This window comes from Hippichthys cyanospilos, chromosome 2, assembly GCF_059441005.1.
Source record: "Hippichthys cyanospilos isolate Australia breed blue-spotted pipefish chromosome 2, RoL_Hcya_1.0, whole genome shotgun sequence".
Taxonomy (NCBI): Eukaryota; Metazoa; Chordata; class Actinopteri; order Syngnathiformes; family Syngnathidae; genus Hippichthys; species Hippichthys cyanospilos.
This window is the reverse complement of record NC_142370.1, coordinates 26,059,850-26,084,098: the sequence shown is the minus strand read 5'-3', so window position 1 is coordinate 26,084,098 and position 24,249 is coordinate 26,059,850. Positions and strand designations below refer to the sequence as shown.

The following is a 24,249-nucleotide window of genomic DNA, read 5'->3' as shown; positions in this document are numbered from 1 at the left end:
CGCCTAAATTAGGGGGTGGATAATATGCATTTGTGTGTTCACACGTCATGGACATTCTTGTAGCCCCAATTGAAAAGTCATCATTTTAGCATACCATCCACAGACTTTTATCAAACAAAGCAGAAGAGAACTTTGTTTATTACATCAAAGTAAGAAAAATGTTTTGTTTATCTTAATTAATCAGGTTAGCAGCCACTGCCAGATTGGATCCTATGTCAATCAATCAATCAATCAATCAATCAATCAATCAAATTTTATTTGTATAGCCCTGAATCACCGAAGTCTCAAAGGGCTTCACAGGTGAAAAGGGGTCATGTCGAGACTTCTTACGAAAAAAGAAGTCATACAGGGACATCTTTTCGGTGTAAGGTACACAACAGCATCCCTTGTCAAAGCTCCCAGAAGAGGAAGGAAAAACTCAAAAACCCCAATTTGGGGAAAATCAGAAACCTTCAGAAGGGACCACAGGTGGGAGGGGCCCCCTTCCAGGCCCAATGCCAATTCTATGTGAGCGTTCTCATTCATTCATATTATATAAATATGGCACAACGACACAACAATCCCTTAATTTTTCACATTTCCAAACGCAGCTTTTTGTTCCTGAGAGTGACAAGCAGCGACCCTCCCGAAAAACTCCCAGCTCTGCCCCTGCCATATCAACAAAATCAGGTAAATTAGACTTATAACCTTCGGTGTCATGCTGGACAGGGAGGTTGATCGTCAAGAGGGAGCAAGAAGAAAAAAGGGCCATTTAGTTATTTGGTATTTTGATCAATACTTTTGAATCAGGAACGCATTTTGTGTCAGCATCACAATCGTTTACACAGCATATTTCTGTATTTTGAATATGGGTGTAATGACCCATATACTGTAGTTGAATGTGTAGATTGTTTGGAAACGATCGGGGTTGGGCGGGGAATGTCCTACGAACGAACCACTATCCCGAGCGTGCATCATGTGCGTCCGAGTGCCGGGATAAGAGAAGAGGCGACTCCAATCAGCAGCTCGGTTCCTGGCTCACTTTCCCCGGCTGACGTCAGCTGCCTGGCTGCTCTCGGCTCTCCGCTCCACCGCACACGGCGCCGCGTCAAAATGCTGCTCTCTGTGCCGCCCAGGACCGGAGGAGTGAACGCGTACAGCGGCTACCCGGGGAAAAGCATCAAGAAGGTAAACTTTACTCCACTCACTCTCTTTGCTGTAGTGAGGCCAGTCAGACAGACATCTCGTTCCGAGCCGATTCGCGGCCGCGCGAAGCTGCAGTGTCCTTGAGGGAAGTGAACCTCAGTCGACCTCACTTAAAACCACGCGACTGATTGCGAGTACTATTTCGCGAGGAGGTTTATACCGCTTGGAGGTAAACTAACGTTGCAGATGTTGGGTTGTTGCTTTGGTTTTGTTCGCTTGTGCTCGCCCTTCTCTTCCTTTCCTGCGCACAGGAATAACAATTGTGCTCATGCGTCCCTACTCGATAGGGCCACTTCTCCTGAACCCAAATCCCCTTTGTATCAATACGTTTTCAGATTGCTTATCTTAGGTGATGTTTTCCTTGAATTAAACACAAGTTGGCAAAGTTTTTTTTTTCTTTGCTCTTTTACGCCTAGCGAAATGCCCCACCCCTTCACCCCCCCCCCCCCCCCCCCACCCCCTGCATAAGATGGGCTTCGCACGCACGCAAACCGTATGAAAGAAAGTTCATAATATAAGTCACATTACGTTGGATTTCATGGTTAAGTTCGATTGCATTGCAACAAGATTCAAGGTGAAAACTTCAACAGCGATTGACTGAATTGCTCAAATAAATAATTCATGAGTTGACGTTGTGATCTGTAAAGATTACTGTAAGACAAGATCCCTTTCCGTTGTGGTATTTATGGTGCTACAGATGTCGGCGTGGATTTTAGAGCATGGATACTACTGTATATAGTATTTCGGACTATGCTTGCATACGTAACTCAACAAACATGTCACGCCTTGAAATTACGCTTGAAGCCCAAATCTGCGATTGAATATATGCAAATATTCATCACGGTCTATAATAAGACATGAACAATACTGAAATCTAACACCTCCCTCTGTGTTATTCTCATCCACGCCTCACAACTGGCTGGGATTCAGATTGCACATATTTACCATAATAGCCTGGAATTTGTGGAATCCTGGATTTAGCCAATATGCTTACTTCAAGAGAGGTTCTGCAAACATGTTCCTTGGAAGAAGAAATGCACCACTTTATTTGGACACATTTTACATTGTCAGAATACCAAAGCCACACAGAGGCTGGCCTCATAAATCCAGCTTCGAGTGCTAACTCCTGGTTTGTGTCTTTGACTCAGAGGAGAGGGCGGGAACGAGAAAAGGATTAAAAGATTTCTCCCCCCTTTGCCTCTGCTTTCTATTAACTTCCACACATTTTTCTCCCTCTCTCCCCTGTGCCTTTCACGTACCTTGATTTCCTCTCTACTCTAGTTCACATGAAGGGGATCGGATCGTAAGCATCGATCGGAGCATAATGTAAACATTCCCGGCGTGTTGTTTTTAAACGGAACTTAAATACGGGATTTTCGTTATTTCTTTTTTTGTATTTTCCAAGGAAGTCTTTGGCGCTATGGTTTTCTCGACCGTGCCTTTTCAGATTTTCTTTGCAATGTCGGTAAGCTGTGCAAGTATGTCTTATCTTTGTCTCATCTTAAATATCAAAGAGACAGTTACAAAAAGTGCTTACATGGTTGGTAGGTCCATAACATCTCTTCTACTATTAATTATACAGAGTGTAAAGGAGTAACAATATAGCTCACCTAACAAGAAAAATATGCTGAGTTCTGCCAAATATGAATTTATCAGTATGTTTGTTAATTGGGCCTATTGGGGGTGGTTAGCCTATACAAATTCACAACTGAAAGCTCTGTGCAGCTAATTATTTAACTCTATGACAGCAGCGCTTCCATGTTTGGTATTAGATGTCATGTTAACGTCCGTCCATTCATCCCTCCCTTCTTCCCTCCCTCCCACACTCTCCTATAGCTGCTTTTCCTCACTAGGGTTGCTGGCATGCTGGTGTTAACTTGGAACATCCAATTGTCACGCAAACACATCGATTTTCATAGATGGCACTTGCGCAAAAGCATACATACACATCAAACGGTCTCGATCATTGTGGGGATCAGGTTATTGAGCCTGTTGTCTTATAATTATCGTCATTATATTTTATGTGCATCGTGTTATGCTGGTGATGCTACACTGCACCCCGATGCTCGTGAAGCACCTTGTTAGCTCGCAGGCTGTATCCGGGAGCTCTAGCTGTTCCCTGTTGTGAGATCAAGCCATCTAATGTGACTTGACAAAAGCAAAAATAAAGTGTTTTGAAATGGTGTTTGTTTTAAAAATACTTTCATACAAAAAACAATCCATCCATCCATTTTCTAGAGCCGCTAATCCTCACAAGGGACGCAGGCTTGCTGGCGCCTATCTCAGCTGGCTTCGGGCAGTAGGCGGGGGACACCCTGAACTGGTTGCCAGCCAATCGCAGGGCACACAGAGACGTACAATTGTTCACGCACCCAATTACAAAACACAATATCGGGTTAAATACTGTTCCCTATTTTTTAAATAGTCAATTCCTAATCTGCACTCAGGCCATCATGATTCATGCCCAACAAAAACGATGACAGTTCACACTATTAGAAAAGTAAGATGACTGCTTTCACAAAAAATACATGTCAAAACATCAAAAAAACAATCCTAATTTATCAAATTGTAATTAACGTTGACATTTTTAGCATGGATGCTTGCAAATCGAAGAGTAAAAAATGCCTTTGTGGGGGAATTTTTGGTACCAGTATACATGGGTGTGTGTTGAGCCTGAGAAAATAAGGTAACTATTTAAAGTGTACCTTAAGGTATTGATAAGAAAAAAGAGCAATTTTAATGTTTGGTAAATATATGGCGTCCCCATCTTTGTAGCTAATCTTGCATTTGCCAAACAATTCCCCGGGTTAATGTTATGCATGGCGCCATTTTAGGAATAAATATAGATGTCAAGTTGTTGACTAGCTGTCCATTGGATGCACCAGTTGCTATCTAGTGATTCGCCAGATTGCTTGCCTATGCATGTCTTGTGTTACCGGTATTTTTTTTTGTCTTGCTCTGTGACCCTAAGAAGGGGCCGTTACATGGTAGATAAGATCTTCCCAAACTTAAAAAAAGAGAGAAAAGTCCACTGCCAACAAGGACAGAATTGATATAGATTCTTTTCTTCTGACCACTACATGCATCTTTTAAGTTGCATAAAAGGGGAAACTTGTAATCAACATGTAATCAACACTAAACAACATCAAGTGAGCGTTGGCATCTTTGCATCAGCAAAGTACTTCATGTAACTGTTGGATCTCGTATATTCATGTATCTTGTATATTGTGACTCCAAAATGAGACTGCAAACTCAATGAGCTCAAATTATTCTGTGATCCTCAGTGTCAGTTACAGTGGAGGTTTGTACAGTAGATACTGTCAAGCTCGCGCACTTCATCTTGTTTTGGATATGAAACTGCTCACCGACGAGTAACCCCTTACATACCCGCCATTTGTAATTGCCTTTGGTGTTGCTACACATCATTTCCCTCTGCAGACCACTTAGGATGGAGGATATATGTTTGAAGGTGCTTTTTGTCCCTTTGTTACTATCACCTGGATTAACCCTTATTGCTGTGGGAATCCAGACTGGCCCTTTATCACTTTAGATTGCAGCCTTACGTGAATGTGTGTCGCCTGTGCACAGAGAGGTCTCTTGTACTTGCTGAGAATGCCTGCAGGAATTTACATTTGAGAGAGCTGAGCCTTAATCTAAAAACCAACTCGCTCATCTCCAAAAGCTTCCGGCAGCACAGATACAGAAACAAACATCGGTGGACTTCACCGGAAGGAATGCTTCAAGATGACATTGCGATACAGGCAGTGTTGGGCAAGTTACTTCAAAACTGTGATGCAATATTTATTACTTATTACTGTCATTTCAAAGTAATTAGCTACATTACAATATTACTGTATTTGAAATGTAAGGCTTTACTTTACTATTGCCAACATAATGGGAAAAATGGATTTGCCATTCTAAATGTAGCTCATTACGCATCCAGTGAAAGGTTGGCTGAAGCCTAAAAACAGTACAAATCATTTCCTCCGTATTGTAAACCTTTAAAGGCATGACAAGAGACCAAATCTTTTTTGTATTTTAATCCCTTTATTACTTAGCTTCACAGCATAGTGTTATGGCATGGATGCATGCTTGGTTTTGAAACACGTTGACCAGAACTATTTATAGATTATTATTAATAGCAAATGTACAGTGATTTAGTGTTATCTTACCTTGTCATTATCGCTAGTTGCAACAAGGTTTCGAAATGCTGGGGAATTCACTGTGGAAAGCGGCAGCATATCTTTTACGTATGAGTCTCCTAACCTCTTAAGGTCAAAGTGGCATCCCTGGGGGAGAGAACGATGATTTTTGCCTACTTTGTTTTACCCCCGCTCTCAATCCTCCGCTAACTTCACGTTACTATGGCTCCGCTCAAAACGGTTTGTTCAATTATTACGATTGTTAGTCGGTTTGGATGCTCGGCAGCGCACGGTTAATGAGACCCTACCTTCTGACTGGAGAGCGCATGAAAAGGATTAGCACTTTAGGCACTAACATGTTCCGATCCTTATTAGACAGGCCTCACTTGCCAGGCGTCAGATTGTATCTCCCCGGGCCTGCAGGTGCCTCCATCCAGATATTCGGTGGGAAGGTGAACAAATAGAACACAATACTGTTCTATATGTAGATGCAAAGGAAGTGGGAGATAGATTAGAATGGAGGATGGAGATGAATGTGCTGTGGGATTTTCACAGGCTGGTCAAATTGGAAAAGGGCAAATTGCAAACAGCTTTGGGTCTCACAAATGCATTTTGGGAGTGGAGATGTAAAAACAGGTGTTGCTTCTTTCTCTATATTTAAGGAGGCTCGTACGGTATTTTGAAAGGAGACATCAGGTCCATTTTTACTACCACAGTGAAAACATCTGTAAAGTGCTCGTCTGTCATCTTATTTGCAAAATCATGAGGTGCACTCTGATATTGTCCTTTTCAAGTTTTACCCCTCTATCTTTTTCATCGTCGGACCATTTGCTGTGTCTGAGGTGTCGTCGACCCATTTGGCGCTCTCTGTCTAACTCACCAAACGGCACTCGAAAACAACCTCTCAGTATCCATCCATCATTCATCCATTCATTTCCTGTGGTCGCTTCTTCTCGATAGAGTCGCTGGCTCGCTGGTGCCTATCCCAGCCATCATCGGGCAGTAGGCAGGGGACACCCTGGACTGGTTGCCAGCCAATCGCAGGGTACGCAGAGATAAATAACCATCCACGCTCACAATCACACCTACGGGCAATTCGGACGCATATTCTTGGGATGTGGGAGGAGACCCGAGTGCGAGGAGAGAACCTGGGCAAGCACTGGGTGAACATGCCAACTCCATACAGGAAGGTCGGGGCAAGCTGGAATTGAACCCGCAACCGGCGAGGCTGGTGTGCTAACTAGTCTTCGACCATGCTGTGTATTGTCTTCAAATATGACGTGTGTAACAATACACAAATACAATACAATACATTTAACATGTATTTCATGAGCATCAATAGGATCACCTTTATTTTGTGGGTTTGGAATGAGAAAGGGATGACAAATGTGAAGCAGTGACAAATGGAGAGTTGGAATTAGCCTGGCTGTCTGTAGACAAGTCTCTATCTGTTAACAAGATGCTGCTCCTCGTGGTGTCCAACAAGCCATCCCATTGTCGTCGGGCCAGCTCTGCTGCCCCTGAATAATCAAACAGTTCCTCCTCCTCCGACACTGACACACTGGGCCAGGACTAAGGCCAAGCGCTGTACTGGTGTAGAAATGTTTTTTTCGCAAGCACTTGTCATCTGTATTCTTTGTATGTATTTACAGATCTCGGAGTGAGCATTGGAACTATTTCAAAAGATTGTCGCAAAAATTAAGCTAGTATCCACAACATGAAGGCGTAGCAGCAAAAATATAACTGCAAATCTTTTCAAATGAGCCGCTAAACTGAGACTATGGGCATTAAACGTGTACCAATTTGTTCATCTCTGACCATGTCGGGAACATTATCATTCACAATTGTAACATATTATTTAGTGCAGTAGATACTGCATTTTCATTCGTTTACATGTATGTGAGTAATGTGTGTGTGTGTGTGTGTGTGTGAATTAATTTGGAGTTTTCAGACAGTTTTGTATGTTATTTTCTTTTATTTTGTTTTGTGAACACGCTGATGTTTTGTGTCATGTTGATTACGGACCATTTGCTTTCTGTTCTGCATGAATATTTGTTCCTGGTAAGTTCATTTAATTCACATGCGCGCACGAAAGAGCGAGGATAGTCGTGGTGTTTTTTTTGATAAAAGTTCAACCACAGCTGCTTTCCTACTGAACAGATTCTGTTTAGTAGGAAAGCGGCAGAAATATTTATCAACGTGAATGGGACCCGCAATAGGAAAAAGACACATTTAATGCTTACACAATCAGCAGAGCCATGGCGGTCAAACCATTCATAAAATTCTGCATTTACATTCAAAACATTTCTTTTTACGTCACATAGACGTCTAACCAATTGCCGCTTGCGTGATTGCAGGAGAAAGGTTTTGATTTCGGTTCAACATTTCGAGGCAGGAGGGCAAAGCAAGTACAAAAGAAATGCAAGCTTTAATTTTGTCCTCGTCAGCTTTTGAGCCACATCTTTTTTGTGCCAGCTTTGACACGTCCCAATACGATACATTATTTCCATTTTTTTCCTTACCTAAAACAGTTTACAAGAGAAAAATACTATGCTCAGATATGCTGAGATACAAGAGAGAGAGCGACTGCTGTATGCTCTGCCCTTGAACTCAACAAACATCGGTATCCAGTGGTGCCTTGAATGTTTACAAGATTCCACAGGACGTCAACTGGTCAATGTTTGTTTTGAGATATGAGCATGGATGCAAAAATTTGGGATGTGAAAAATTTATTTTCTTGGGGATGGAAGAAAACTGTCCATCGAGCAGTAATGCGTTATTAAGCTGGTTTGCCAACCGCCAATAAAGAAAGAAAGGACAATTGTGGTTTATCTGTAATTTATGTTTCTAGAGAATGTGGGGATAAAACGTTATGCAATTTTTGTTTAAAAAAAAAAAAAAAAATTTCCAAATGACGATTCTTCAAGCCAACCTTAGGTTTTTCACCCACCCCACGTTCTGTATCTGCATCCTGTATGGACCGAACAGGAAGCAATATAGCGCATGAGCCGAAGGGCCATAAATCCAACTGCACCACCTACAGTAAATGCCTAAATGTCTTTTCCAGCAGACATATGCGTCTCCCTCCAATCATCAGATGGCTCCTCCAAGCCCGAACAGCAACGGCGGCAACACCAGCACCCTCAGCAATGGCAGCAACATCAGCAATAACAGTGGGGAGCAGCTGAGCAAAACCAACCTGTACATCCGCGGCCTCCACCCCGGAACCACAGACCAAGATTTGGTCAAACTCTGTCAGCCGTAAGCCACCCAATAAACTATTTATCCAGACTATAAATGTGCACCCTAGAAATCTCTCTCTGCGCACACGTGACGCAAATCATTAGAGTAGCTGAGGATATTAGAAAAAGAACGATGGCTGAATGCGTCAGAGGAGAATGAGTGTCTCGGTGCGTTTGCATGGAAAAATCCAAGTTCAAGGTGAAAGAAGTATGAATGACGAAACTCACTCTTGCAGTCATTTCTGGCATGGAAAAGTTCATTCCCGTAATGTTGTGCGGGGGAAAACAGGCCTCTCAGTTTGCAGCTGTGCACAAACTTTCCAACGACTTTACTTCTCATTACGTTTCAACTTGTATGAGTCGTTTGATATTGTCTCCTGCTCCGCTCTTCTTTTAAATGCCACATGGTTGTTCAGGGAGCTTTTAAAAAGCTCTCTGACATCAAACACCAGCATAAACCAATCAGTTGGGCATGTTTGCTAGAGCTCCGGCGGAAGTCATTACAGCGAGTATGACGGAGATGAATGATCCATGCGAGCTGACTCGAGGACTGGCGATCCTGGAAAACGTGACAGAGGAATAGAGCGAGCGAAAAGGAGAGAAAAGAGAGCGAGGGATCTTAAGTAATAAGGGAGGGAGAGGCCTTCTAGTTTACAGCTGTCTGGAAGATATGGCTCACATGAGTCCGCCCAACCCGACAGGAAACCTCGAGCTCAGGGGAAAGGGAAAGACAAACATGGCAATGGCATGAAGAGGGGGGTGGGGGGTTCCGTGTAGATGGAGAGAATCAGAAGGCTTGGAGTAAATTGGGTTCACTTTGTGGGTCAGGTGGTGTTCTGTTCTGCGGGGGTGGTTCTCATATTTCTGCTTTTACAGGGCCTGATAAAATCACTGCATGAAATTTGCCTTTTAGCGCAGCACATTAGAGCCAGTGTAACTCCCCTGCACTGACTATGCTCAAAGAGGATTACGTTTCCACTAAAAATTACTGGAAGGAATATATTCATCATTATTAGTTCTATAGCTGCTGAGTTGTGTCATATATGGAATTACTGACTTTGCTGAAGTTTGAGCTTACAATTGTAGAGTACAGCTCCCCTCCCCCACTTGCACTGATGGGAGTTGGCCTACAGTCATATCCCCGGGTGGCGCTCTGTGGCTCTGGTCTTATGCCGGTTGTTGACCGTGGCTGGACATCGGGCTCATCTCCGATACTCCCCGCCCTCGAACACGGCTGCATCTCTGCATCACGTGCAGTGCGATTCAGTCAGGGGGCACCTCGGCTGTGAATGCGGAGAACTCCCATCATAAATCCTCTTGTCAATGTGAAGCACTCAACTCAAGCATTGGCACGGCTCTGTGAAGATGTAAGAGGACGTTGTTGTTTTGCAGTCTCTGACTATGGCTTGGAGTTTGATATAAACCATGAAATAGTCATGCCTTGAAGCAGGTCGTATAAATAATACAGATGGGCACTTAAGCAGCCAGTGGACGAAGGCGATGGATTTGTCATTGACACGTGACTACTGCATATCCTTCAATTAGGAGTGGACATTTGACTATTCTTTCCTCATTTAGTCAGTGAGATAATGCGGGAAAAAAAAAACACTATGTGTTTTGCCATCATTCAACAGATTAAAACATAACATCACAGTTGTAATTCCGAATGGTATTTTGTAATACTCACTAATTACATATATTTTGAGTGGACATCAAATGTGGCATTGGCGCAGTATGGATGGATAATGGTGAAGGCTATGACGCCGCCTCGAGTGAGGGTGCTGAGTGGAATGAGAATGTGGCTAAGAGCCAACATTGCGCACGACAGCCCGGGAGAGACATATCATATTACACTGCATGCACATGCCTACAGCAATACTGTAGACTTATATATGTGTGTGTGTGTATATATATATATATATATATATATATATATATATATATATATATATATATATATATATATATATATATATATATATATATATATATATATATATATATATATATATATATATATATATATGCGTGTGTGTTCGCGTATCTGTACATATGTGTGTGTAACATGCAAATGTTTGATGAAATAAAATAATGCTCCCTGTTTCTTGTTTTTCCAGCTATGGGAAAATAGTATCCACAAAGGCTATATTGGACAAGACAACCAACAAATGCAAAGGTGAAATGCATTTTTTACATCTCAGTTTACTCCAGCATTTTTTCTCAGCAGTGAGGGCAGTTTCTAGGAACCATAGCGATGTAAACAAATGACAATAAAAAATAAATTTGGAGGGGGATTGAAGGAGTGCTGTAGCCTCCTTGAATTGTGTTTTTTCTTACAAATACTGCGATTTTGTTACAATTTGCATCTTTTTTTTCAAAATACAGTGCAATAATCACAATGTACATGCAAAATTAACATTTTAAATGTGAAAAATGACATCATACCATCAAAACTATTGCTCCAATAATGCAGGGACACCACAGAGGTTTTGTGAACAAGGCGGTCTTTTTAAAATGTTTTTTTAAATGTTCAAGTGAGGCAAGAAGTACTGTAGCCCTTGCCGTCATATGTAAAAACACCATCCATCCATTTTCTAGTCGGGTCGCGGGGGCAGCAGCTGGTGCAGGGAAGCGCCGACTTCCCTCTCCCAGGCCGCTTCGTCCAGCTCCTCCGGGATAATCCCCAGGCCTTCCCAGTCCAGCCGAAAGACATAGTCCCTCCAGCGTGTCCCGGATCGTTCCCGGGGCCTCCTCCCTGTGGGATATGCTCGGAACACCTCGCCAGGGAGGCTTCCAGGAGGCATCCTGACCAGATGCCCGAACCACCTCAACTGGCTCCTCTCACCATGAAAGGAGCAGTGGCTCGACTCTGAGCCCCTCCCATCTGACTTGGCTTCTCAGCCAATCTCTAAGGGAAAGCCTGGACATCCTGCGGAGGAAACTCAGTTCGCCCGCTTGTATCTTGTTCTTTCGGACACAACCCACAGCTTGTGACCTTAGGTGAGGGCAACGTACATCGACTGGCAAATTTAGAGCTTCGCCTTTCGGCTCAGCTCTTTTTTTTACCACAACAGTGGCACCCTGTTTGCCTTTGTTGGAAAGGATAGTTTATTGTCACCATGAAGGATAGAATCCATGCGACACTGCTGCCACGCACCGACTTATGTATCCCGTATATAAAGTCCGTGCTGGCGCCGAGCATGCTAGTTTAGTATTGAAAAAATGGCTTCAGAGAGTAAGTGGAACACAGTGTCAAAAATGCAATGGTGCAGTTTTTTTTTTTTTTTTTTTTTAAGCCATTTCATAACTGGTTTTGTGACCGGAAGCATGCTGGTGAGATCAAAGGATAAGAGCATCTAAGACAAAACACATCTTTGACGATCCAGAAATTGTCTGAGGTCGCCATTTTTGTCCCGAGAAGTGGCGGCAAGGAATTAGTAGCAGCTGGCTGCGGCTCCTAAATGAAGGACACATAGCCTCTATTGCTTGTTATATAATAATGAACAAGTCTCAACACAAGTCTCTAGCCCTAACCCTCAAAATCTTCAATGTTAAAACAATGACTGCCTTCTCCAATGTTTTTTTTTTTTATCTTCTTTTGCAGACACATTCTGCTCACTCCTCAGTGGCCCCCTGTGAAATACTAAGCAGCATTTCTGGATGAAATTGGATGATATTGCTAGCCATATTTATTCAGAAACTGAAAAATGGATTGTGGAAAATCGCGTCTTCCAAAAATGGGAATCAGTATAAGATAAAGGCTAACAGTTTTGCAAAGGAGTCACTGTGACACAATTGAACAAAAAGATGTTTGAAGTTCCATTTAATTTGCTCATTAAAGAAAAGGTTTTGCAGATGATAATGCAAATGATAATCCCCAAACTATCCCACATTCATTTTATGAGCTTTTTTTTTTAACTCTGAAGAAAAAATTCATAATTGTATGCAGCATCCCTATATGACCATTTAAATCTCTGATTTTTCCTGTTTTAACCACAAAGAGCTAAATTAGATTTGCTGACACTTTCTGTTGAAATCTCATGGACCCCCCTAAAGTTCACGTACTTTCAGCGGTTTACCAATAACCTCCCCAGTCTACATTTTATTGGAATATACTCAATAAAATGCATGTGGCCAGGCTGCAGGTTACACAGAGGTCATCCCGGCTTCATGAACAATGCAAACAAACATTACATGAATGATGTTTAATAAGGTCAATCACTAATGTGCTTTCTCTGTACGGCAGCTTGTCTTGGGTGAAGAACGTTTCCTATATGTTCACTGTATATTGCTAACGAGCATCTATTGAGCCCGTCATCCTATGTATAGTCACTGTCCCGCTTCTCATAACTATGAATTGTAAGTATCTTTACTGAATGCGTTCCATGTTGCGTTTCCGCAGGCTATGGCTTTGTTGACTTTGACAGTCCAGCCTCGGCTCAGAAGGCAGTGACAGCACTGAAGGCGGTGGGTGTGCAGGCTCAGATGGCCAAGGTACGATACTACCGCATGCAGTCTATTGCAGCACAGGTAGATAAATTTTTATCGCTCATTAAAAGTCTTAGCACAGGTGGGGGGTGTCACCGACTGACTGCTCTCAAAACCACATCATTCTTCTCAATATGTATTAATAACAGCGGCCAGAAGCGGCACCGAAAAACAAAGATCAAGGCAAACAAAGTACAAATGCATGAACTGTTAAACTAAATACGTTCAAAAACATTATTTTGGGTGCGGCCCACGCGGCCCGGTATCAGTTGACCCACGGCCCGGTACCAGGCCGCGTACCGGTGGTTGGCGACCACTTCCCTTTAGTGTATATACGGAAATATAAATAATTCTGTGTACTGTATTTGAATATATGAATGGCGGTATTCATTTAGCGACGTTACGCAGTGAGGACCCTGTTGTTTTCTCTGATCATACGAGTCTGGTACTGAGAGGGCGGCAATGAACAGGATCGCTCATTGATGCATGAATGGACGAAAACACCATTTTGGAGTTGTTTTTGGCGCGCAAATAAAATTCTAACACGATTCGAATCTCCATAAAGTTGAATTTGCATGATACAGACCTTTTAAAGTGCTGGGTTTTTGAAAGTCCTTGCTACATGTACACACACACTTCCGGTGCATATTTCGGAAAAAGAGTTGTCTTGGGGATGTTTCTTTCTAAAGTTACACTGTGTACGATTTAGACGTTTTTTCATTAAGAAGGCATAAGTTAAATAATTGTAAATTTCAAAAACTTGCAAGTAAATATGTTCTCAACGACAACAGTGTGTTTTAAAAATAATCGTAGGTCGAGTTATCGTGAAACGATATTACGTAGGGGGGTGGCACTCCTCCGGAGGTCTCCATGTCTGTTATAGCTACGGACAGCAGGAGGAGGTGTGTTTCTTGCTGCACTCACTGTAATGCGCCCAAAGCTCCGACAGGCGCATGTGAAAAACTTACATTTACTCCCTTTAAGGCTAACACAGTGGGCCGCCGTGTTACGAAATTAATCCGTTCCGCGGTTGGGCTCGTAAGGTGAATTCACCGTATGGCGGGCCATCCAAACCTATGTTAAATAGCTAATGCGTTTAGAACCCCAGGTAAAAACATCAAAGTTATACATACATATTAAAAATTGGTATCAAAATAGTATAGTAAGTGCTACGTATATATAATATACATGTATACAATCAGAAAACATCATAAATAAAAAATATAGAAAGGATTTATTTACCTTTGAGTTGCGCTTGTTATGCCCATATTCCCTAGTAAGGGTAGCCTAAGCTAGGCTAGCTTCGTATTTCTTGATTATCTCCAGCTTTGTTTCCATACAAATCATCTTCTTACTTCTCTCACTAGCAATCTGGGGACCCATGGCTAACCCATTCTAGTATGAATTAAGCAGTAAAATGCACTATAAATGTGGTTTAGTAACCACTCGCAATAGAACAAAGCTTTACCATTCCGCCATTTTGAAACGAGTGAGACCGACCAATAGCAGACCAGCACCTCCGTCATGTGATGGCAACAGAAAATAAATGCAATTACCTAAAAACGCCTGCAGATGGAGACAAAACAACACGAATACAGCCAAGGCCCTAGGGTCAAGACAGTTGTTTTTGTCGCAAATCCGGGAAAATACCGTAAAGAGGGTACAAAAAAACACAGTATTCCGTGTCGCAACATGAAAAAAAAAAAAAAACGTAAGCCAGGGACGCTGTAGCACGGGGGTCCACTGTATTGTAAATTTTTTAATGATCTAACAGTGTCACATGTTGTCTATATATGCAACTACAAACTTTGTTGTGGCTGTTGGGTGTTTGGCCTCTATCCCTGTCAAAAAAAGGAGCGATGACCTTACTTGTGTTTCAAAATTTTTGTGCACACACACAATGTTTTCCCAAGCTGCGCCAGGCTCCTTGCTGTTTTCCCCTTTGTCACACATGAGCCGTGCTGAACAACAAAAACGCCAATTAGGCCACCGCTTATGTGAGCGTGCGCATGGATGTGTGTTTGGATTGCCATGCATGGGCGTGCGCGTTGGCCAGTCTATTTTTGCCTATTAATGCACAGTAGAATAAGTGGGCTCACAAACAGCACACAGGTATAATTGCATGCGTGTATGTGTGTGTGTGTGTCACGCTTGGTGGTGGCAGCACTATGGGGAACGTTTCCCCGTACAAAGGAGCTGCCTGTTCTCCCTGGTGGCACCTGACTCAGTGTCTGAGCAGCTCCCCAGTCAGCAGGGCCAAGTGCCCGGCCATCAGCCCTGTCAACGCACACATACAGTACGCACACAACCACACAGAGAAAGAGAGGTAGAGAACCGCACCGATATTTCGATGGCCTTGCCCCAAACAGATTATAACACACATACACACAAGCACCCACACCCTGGGAAAGCCGATCTGCCGTTAAGCTGGATCACTGACATTCATACGGCTTCTTCCCGCTCACAAAATAACTTGATTTTCACTCACCCCTTCACGGTGGGTTTACAAGCGGGCTTATGTTTGCGTCAGATTACTCTCGGACTCATTGGCGCTTGAAAGCTACAGCGGCTCTCCCCTGCATTCGCTGTCACGGTGTCTAAGGGGGGTTTCACCTTCACCGCAGGTCACAGCTGTCACGCATGCATTGCTAATGGGATGGAAATTAATTCACACTGCGTTTACAAGTTTTAATCCCATCTACAGTCTGAGATAATGAATATGCATTGTGGGTACGGGGCTACACGCGTTGTTTTTAATGATATTGTGCTACTTTGATGTGCTACTTTCTCATTATTTCAAGTTTCGGTGCAGCGTCACTGTGCGATTCAAGCAAGAAAATAAAGACGCCTTCGGATTAGGGCCTCTGTTCAAGGTCAGGATCATCACGTGTCATCACAAGGCCATAGTTGCATGTAGCTTGACAAGGTACTACTTGATTATATTTTATTTGGATAGAAGACAAAAAGATGCAAATGATGGAAGAGAACGTTATCCTGGGCATGGACATGGAGCAACCTAGCTCAAGGAGTATTAGTGAGAAGGATGCAACAGATTTGCGAAGCATAATACCTTTACAGACTACTGTAAATTTGATGTCAGCCCTCTGTGAGATTGATTTGTGGTAAATGTGCTGTGTCTAGTGCCTGCCAAAAAAAAACAAAAAACAGCCGTTTTTGCCGTTTTTTTGGACATCTGCTTTGGTGAAAAACATCAACAATTTTTAGTTGTTTGACTTATTAATTTATGATCGTTTGTTGTTTTTATTTTTTTTAATGCTGAATCTTATGCTTGTCAATTCAGATTTGATTATCCGGTCAGAATTCAGCAACACCAAAGCTATTTCCAGTCTTTTTTTTTTTTTTTTTTTCTCAATTTGGTTTAGGTGAACCGTTTCATATGCAAAGGTGTCTCAAGTTGTTTCAAGTTATCAGAACAGATATGATTTATAACTCACAGTTGGAATAGATTACGGTGTTTACTTTTGTACTTAAGTACATTTTAGCTTCAGCTTGTCCATGTCCAATGTGCTTTACCATGTTTTCTAATCACTTTTTGAAAACATATCAGATTGCATACAAGGCCAACAGAGCTCTATCAACCTATGGAAAACATGTTATTGTTTTGAATGACTTACTTCTATTCTACATGCCTTGCTGTGCACTGGCCAAGAGCAGAAGCTATGGTTTTCTTTTGGATCAATTCTAAATCCATCCCTTGTTGATAGCTGGGCTTTACTGACTGACAGTAACAACTGAATCTAATCGAATCATTTTGAAAGTTGCACACTTCCATACACTACCTGTATGTGGATTCGCTTTACCCATACTGTTGCTACCATTGTTCATGATCTAGTTCAGAAGTTCTGGGAACGGCCTGATCATTCCACAATGTCGCAATATTTCAGTCATACTTTGACATGAATGTGTTGCAAATCAAACATTCCCGGGTGACAGGGCAGGTGACCTGATCTGACTCAAATCCCATTTGAATTCAGTTCTCATTTTTAATGGTCAGCTGACTCGAGCATTCATGACTTGATCATCAGCCATCCTGTTCCAATTTGGACATTTGTTTGCGGTTTCCCCGGCAGCTTTCGTAGAGTACTTCTATCATGGCTTTGATTCTGTCATTATTTCTTACTCCTCGTTTGGCCTCTCTGCTTTCAGCAACAGGAGCAGGACCCTACCAATTTGTACATTTCCAACCTGCCGCTTTCCATGGATGAACTGGAGCTGGAGAACATGCTGAAGCCCTTTAGCCAGGCTATTTCTACACGCATCCTGCGCGACGCCAACGGAATCAGCCGAGGAGTAGGCTTTGCCAGGTACAAACTCTCGATCGGGGTGCCCGTTGTGTCGGTCGCGGTCGATCGGCGGAATGACATCGCACTACATTAAAAAAAAAAAAACCTAACCTCAGCTGAAAAAAAGAATGTCAATTGGGGGGAAAAAAAGGAACAGTCTTTGTTTACTCATGCTGGGAGGTAAAGATGAGCAAGTAGTAGACTGTTTACACAAACTTGCTTCCTTAGCAACTTCAAAATAAAAGTGTACCAAGGCCGTTTGGTTCATACATTACTTGATTTCCTGTTTTGTTTTGAAGCGTCGGCTGGCTTTCTCACAACATTTGGATGCTTGAGGAAGATACAGGGGCTCGACACATTCTCCGCAAGCTTAATTCGACATATTTTTGACATAATTTGCTATTGGGATATCAACAATCGCCCCTTACAAAAATTCTCGAGTAGATTGCGGGAAGTGGGCTGCTGTAAAAGTAGATCTCGGGGCAAAAAAGTTTGGGTACCTCTGCTCGAGATAATTTTACCATTGGCGGTTGAAAAAAAGTTTGCTTGGCCATTTGTGCCCCATACGTCGACAATGTCTCAATGTCTCAATGTCTCATACATTCATTTGAATTGGAAGTTGAGCATTTCGCTTTGAAGCTGCCATTTTGGCTGAATCCTCGCACTCTGACATTGACAAACTCTCATTTGAGATTTGGCCCACCCGAGCGCCAATCAGACCCAAGTATCATTTCATGCGTCAGAATATCATGTATTAATTGCTGCAAAAATTGACGTCAACAGAAGTATTCTTGTATGGCAAATGCTCTTTCACTAGAAGGCAGAAGGCATGAATTTCCTCATTCTGTGTCACATTTTTTGATGCCTATTTTTTGTGAGTTTTATTCATTTTTTTGCGAGGGTTTGTTTCTTTGTAAAATGTGTACATGGCTAAAGAACGGGTGGAAAATACAATTACTGTCACTATTACTAATTCTATCACTATTTATATTACAATCATTACTAATGCTGATAGAGTACTATTACTCTTATTATTACTGTGACTAACACTGTTACGGTCGTCAAGCTTTTTTTTTTTTGTTATCCAATGTAGGCACAGCATGTTTTGTTTGACATTTGTTTGTTAATTTATGAATTTATGTTGCAGAATGGAGTCAACAGAGAAATGTGAGGCCATCATCCAGCACTTTAATGGGAAATATATCAAGACTCCGCCCGGAGTTTCCGGTGTGTTATTTGTTTTGGGGAAAGTTTTGTTTTGTTTCTAAAAACACATTTTCTACTCTCTGTGTAAGTAAGATGTTGTCCAACATGAACATGCGTTGACCTTTTTTTTTTTTCACATTTTTGCACATGCTCCAAAACAACAACTGGCACTAAAATGGCAAAGTTATATGCAATTCAAAAATGACAAGTGGCTACACTGGAAGACTGAAAAAGAGAAGCATTCCCCCAATTATTACAACTTGAGACTTAATTATTCACTGACTTCAAATGTAATTTTCATGTGGATAAAAGTCCGAAAGGAAATAAAGATTACAATATAAGCAGCATTATATGGATTTACCATGAATTATGCTCCCAATTTTGTACTTTGGTCAAATTTGGCAAAAACTACCATCCCTGACAATTAATAGAAAGTGCCGTCTTTTTCTTCAGGAGTCCCTGTTTTCTTGATCAATCAATCATTGTAACAGAAATCATGACATAATTACGGTTGATATTTGCATGAAAACACTTGCTATGAAAACCACTGAAAAGAGAGGGCAATCAACAATAAGAGAACGGCTTACAGTTTACAGACTCCAAATTTGGATATGAATAATTTGGCGCTTTTTATGTTCTAGTCCCTTGTGGGGTGATACTTTTATAGAATTGCACATTCAGTATTTCTTCACTTAAGATATTCTTCTCTGTTTAGGTCCAGTTCCATCAGAGCCTTTATTGTGTAAATTTGCTGACGGAGGCCAAAAGAAGCGGCAAAGTCAAGGAAAATATCTTCAAAACGGACGAAGCTGGACCAGAGATGGCGAGACTGTGAGTTTACTTTTCTCAAGTGTGACTCTTGCATGTTCACGCCAAGAATCATGACCGGCATATGGCACAACAGCTTAGTAGGCCCGAGTTTTCATCAAAAGCACAAGCCATACTAGTCAAATGTATATGTTGCGAAATATGTTTTGTGTATTGTTTTGCAGAGATTTTTGTTTTAACGAAATGTAATTAGTTTGTGTGTATTTATGCATTGAAGTATATGAAGAATTGTGGGCTCTCACGGTTTCATCTTTTTAATCTTTAGCGTCCTCAAGGTTACTTACAAACTAGGCTTCGACAATATAACGTGTGTTATATTGCTTTGTTTTAAGGCTTTTATTAGCTTTTATTAGGAAGTTCCTCCCGGAAGCATGGTCGCGACAACGGTCTTCTAGTTGATAATCCTTTGCTCCCAGGAAGAGCGGCTTCTGATCTCAACGCATTGAGCGCTCCCGCTCAAGACGGTCTTTTCATATGCGCTGTAACCTTGGCAATCTACTGCTGTGATATGCATATGTTCCACATTGTGAATATTGAATATTATCTGTCATTCTGTCTAAATTGGAAATGATTCCAAACTTCTGGGATCTTCAGTTTTTTTTTGAAGCGACTTTCTACCTTGCCAGCATTGTAACGCCACATGCGTCCGCAGGAAAGCTAGGTCCACGTAGAAAGCAGCGACGCAAACATGGCAGAGATTCGAGGCGGATATCTTAGTAGACCTATTTTTAAACTCGATTTATAAGACTCGGTTCGCTTTTTTACCAGCTTTAGAATAGGCACTTATCAATTAAGCAATGAAGGGGCTAATTTGGCTTTTCCTTCTCATTTCCCTTCCAGGGTGGGCTGACTCTCACATATGACCCAAGCGCGGGCCTACCAAACGGGTCAGTAAACAGCAGTGTGCTCCCTAGCCATGTGGCCTGCTAACTGAAATACCATCACCTCTCCAGGTTCTACTCCTCTCCTTACAGCATCGCTCCCAATCGGATGATCGGGCCCGCCTCGCTTTCCCCTTACATGCATTCGCCCGTGTCCACCTACCAGGTACACGCAAGCGCTCTTTGTTTCAACCAAAAAGTCGCCAAATATGGCGCGTCTTACCCACTAACCAACGCGGTCAAATTCTTCCATTTGCTTCCTTGCCAGGTACATAACCCGTCCTGGCTCCACCACCAGTCATACATCATGTCGCCCACGGTGAGCATATTCTCTTCGATTGCAATTTTGGTCAGCCAAATTACATTTCCGTTGTTCTCTCAAAGGGAGCAGTCCTGACGCCGGGCATGGACCACACCATGTCTATTCAGCCCACGTCCATGATGGGGCCTCTGGCACAGCAGCTCAGCCATCTCTCCTTGGGCAGCAGTGGCACAGTCAGTAATTTGGCCATTAAATGCAGTCAAACCCATTTCAAACCCAACAACAGTTTGGCTTGTGCTTCAGTTTGGCTTGTGGGGGCAACATTGTGAGACGTTAAATGGGTTGGGCAAACTTATATATATCATTATATAACAACAAATAACAAAATCCTGTATATAAAGTCTGGTTTGAATAGAAATCATAAATGACATAAAATATTTAATGCAATCAAGCGATTGATTTTTTGAAACCAATTCTCCATAATTAATTCTGTCGAAACTATCCCACGCATATCGTATTTTTTTCAAGCACTTGCCGAGAGCCACATATTTGGGCGGGGGGGGGGTTAGAACCGCGTAACTCAACAGACCAATTTTCTGCCCACATCTGTGAGCGGTAACCATGTAATTGCGACGTGAAATATGTGGAATCATGTCACGGACAAGGGTTAAAATGATTTGATGTCCTAGCTTACCTCTAACATCGCAGATATGCACTTCCGTTTTATGGTGGAAAACGGGGCTGCGCAGTTAATATTTTCAGCTCACTTTGACGCATTGAGTATGAAAAGGAAAAGAAAGGACACGACAAAAGAAACTCGCCCTCATTTTACCATGGAAAAATGTGCTTGTTAAGCTGACACTGATGAACAGTTTGGCTTTGATATTTGCAGAACGGCACATGGCCACAAGTAAGCGGGCTTCCCGTGCATGAAGGCCTCGAAGGCAAACTTGCTAAAAAGTATATTCTGTTTGGCTTGTGTCCTAAATGCATGAAGATTGCCTGCAAAGCACAGCGGACGCTCAGAGTGGGTTCATGAGTGGGTTCAATCTTTGCCGTTCTTTTCCAGTACATGCCCGCAAACACACCTATGCAGGGGACGTACGTTCCTCAGTACACCCAAGTGCCTCCCACCAACATCTCAGTTGAGGTAAGCGCACATTGCTTGTGCGACATAGTGTAAGCGTACAGAATGCTACTGCGTTCCATCGCAACATTCACTTGGTCCATCTCAGGAAAGTGCCGTCCAACAGCCTGTTGCAATAGAGACGCCCAATGAACACACAAGCTTCTCCTACCAGCATAACAAGTGAAGACTAACTGTGAGTTGCAATCGTTGCCGGCATGCATTTGTTTTTACACCTCTAAAAATCCACCTTTGTTTTAGCAGGTGTCTCTTTGGAAGAGCACGGACCGTTACGCAGAAAGGACACTTCTTTTTTTAAGCTCCACTTTTAGTCCAGTCCGGCAAATATGCTGAATGTCAGCTGAAAAGGTGCTCGGATGAACACGAGTGGGCAACTCTATTTTGATAAGCGCGCATTTCAGGCAAACATGCTTTGTTTCGTTCTGTAGGGGAGCTACAATGCGAGGACCCCCCCCCCCCCCCCCCTTTTTTTTTGTACATATTTGAGTTTATTTTCCTCAATGATTCTGGCTTTTTGTGCCCTACATGTATGTAAAACACCAAGCAACTTCAGTCATTTCAAGAGCCATTCACTCACAATCTTGACAGGTAACTCTTCAAACGGAGGCCACGCATCGGCAAATAGTCGGTTCTGAAAGCTGAGCCGAAGAGAAGGGGGGGTGTTGCGCTCGAGTCATTCCCGACCATCTTGACAACGCTTGAGACAATCAGACAATCTCTGTAAACACGGTGCTTGATTACAGGGAGCAGAGCGACATTGAAATCATTCCAGTGAATAGCTTTGCTCTGCACACACGAGCTGCTTGTACATAGACGAGATGGTGTAGTAATCAAGTTGAATTCCGTTGTAACTCATGCCTTTGAATATTCTGACAGTCTGCCTGCACATCCCAAACAGTGCATTTTCTACACCCGGATGCGTTTTATTTTGAAAAAAAACAAAAAAAAAACAACTCCAAAATATGGACATCACGTGTAAAAAGCAGTACTTTCATACTGGCCTTTTTTTGTGTGTGTGACCGCTCCTTTTTTTTCTATTTTTGTATTATTTAAATGTTTTCTGTTTTACTCGTTGATTATGCTTTTCAGATTCATCCTATTTTTCAAAGAATGCTTGATTTTTTTAAATTTTTGATAGCATATGTGCTTCGTGTGTCCAGAGTTTTTGTATGTTTGCATAAGTTTTATTTGAATTTGCATCATTCTGTGTTCATCCAATGTCAAAGAGGCTTTAATGTGTGTATGTGGTTATTTTTTTTCTAGATCTGTTGTGTCTGTAAAAAACAAAACAAAAAAAAACTCCCGAATTGGAATCAATTCTTTGTTGCTGAGGCTACATGTTCTGTGCATTAAGTTCCCGGCAGCCACGCCAGCCTCGTTTGCCCGAAACATACTGCGCTACAGGATTTTCAATATCTTTTATTTGCATGGCTCCTGCACCGCTTCCTAATTGCGATACATGCAAATTATATACCCTGATTTTAATTGCATCCTCTCAGTCTTCCTGTGGCCAACCAAGTTTTTCATCTGCTGCATGCATGTTGGCCCTTCCCTTCCCCCACGCCGTCTTATGACCGTCCCAATTTGTGGCTGCCGGGTACACAGTGAAAAGTTTCGCGTTAAGGTGTAGATGCTACAAACAAACTTACCTCATCCACGTAGATTCAGTTTTTATAAGGGCTTACAGGCAATAAGAACTTTTAGTTCACAGCTGGCACTGTGTCAATATCCAGAACGTCCGTCGTCCAAACTGCAAATCGTGTCCATGGTCTGAGATCTATGCAATTAATTTATTGTCCTTAAAAATGCAATAGTACAGATACCTTCACCTCCCAAAAGATACGACCTCACAGCGGGACGAGAGCGGCACTTAATTTAGTGACGAATGGAGACTGCGTCAAAAAAGGGAATTTGTCAGTCGTTTGAATTGCTAAGACATTTTGTACCACCCCAGCATTGGCGATCTTGTTTTGCTAAAGTCACTCCAGTCGAGCGTGTGGGCTGTTTTTCTCTCGCCCTGTAATTGACCTTTGGCTAGGCCACGTCCCAGAGACACAGCAAAAGGGCAATTGAAGTCATCTCCGCGAACCACGAAGCTGCTCCCGTTCGCTCGCAAGGCCAAATTCTGGGTAACGCCATCAGAATGACGGTATCGATCGGCCGCCTTGTAACCGTCATCTCTGGAAGCACTCGGAGCATACGTTTTTCCAGCAATATCCCATTTACAGCATTTCGTTGCTGCTTTGTGTACAGTCATTCCAATTGTTTAATGTCTTTCAAAATGTCGAGGTGGCTCACTGGGATTAATGAACGATTGCTGCTAATTTCGAATGGTTGGGCTAGTAGGATTTTTTTTTTTTTCCACGTGAAATATTGGGGTCGGTTCACATTACCGTTTGTGTCTGTGCCATGATGCCGCTCTTTTCATCCATCCCTTTGGCTATTCACTTTAACCAACTGTCCTTTTTTTCAAATAAATGTTCACCTCCACCAAGGAGGCATGTTTTCAGACATGCGAGTCAATTTGTTTGTTCGCCGCAAAAGCTCATTTTGGAGACATGAAA

General features: G+C 42.3%; 1 protein-coding gene across 8 annotated transcripts; it reads left to right on the top strand.

Moving 5' to 3' along the window:
- The first annotated feature begins 966 nt into the window (after positions 1–966).
- Positions 967–24,196, top strand: LOC148428027 (RNA-binding motif, single-stranded-interacting protein 2-like). 8 transcript variants are annotated; one of them, XM_088408430.1, is made up of 14 exons: positions 969–1,167; positions 8,395–8,588; positions 10,687–10,745; positions 12,972–13,063; positions 17,225–17,382; positions 18,509–18,588; positions 19,283–19,398; positions 20,236–20,282; positions 20,349–20,442; positions 20,545–20,595; positions 20,661–20,771; positions 21,608–21,688; positions 21,774–21,860; positions 21,929–24,196. In XM_088408430.1, exons 1-13 carry the CDS (start codon positions 1,093–1,095, stop codon positions 21,849–21,851), a joined length of 1,236 nt encoding a protein of 411 aa, XP_088264556.1. In that variant the 5' UTR covers positions 969–1,092; the 3' UTR covers positions 21,852–21,860; positions 21,929–24,196. The 8 variants fall into 8 exon arrangements, with proteins under 8 accessions (XP_088264553.1, XP_088264551.1, XP_088264552.1 ...); XM_088408427.1 differs by having other exon boundaries at positions 967–1,167; positions 8,398–8,588; positions 20,349–20,595; XM_088408425.1 differs by having other exon boundaries at positions 967–1,167; positions 20,349–20,595.
- The last annotated feature ends 53 nt before the right edge of the window (positions 24,197–24,249 follow it).

Bases quoted from the DNA above. Each gene is read 5' to 3' on its own strand.
- LOC148428027 (XM_088408425.1), top strand. From the start codon at position 1,093: ATGCTGCTCTCTGTGCCGCCCAGGACCGGAGGAGTGAACGCGTACAGC. The intron at 1,168-8,394 runs GTAAACTTTACT...TGTCTTTTCCAG, and splicing joins CGGGGAAAAGCATCAAGAAG to CAGACATATGCGTCTCCCTC. The intron at 8,589-10,686 runs GTAAGCCACCCA...TTGTTTTTCCAG, and splicing joins TTGGTCAAACTCTGTCAGCC to CTATGGGAAAATAGTATCCA.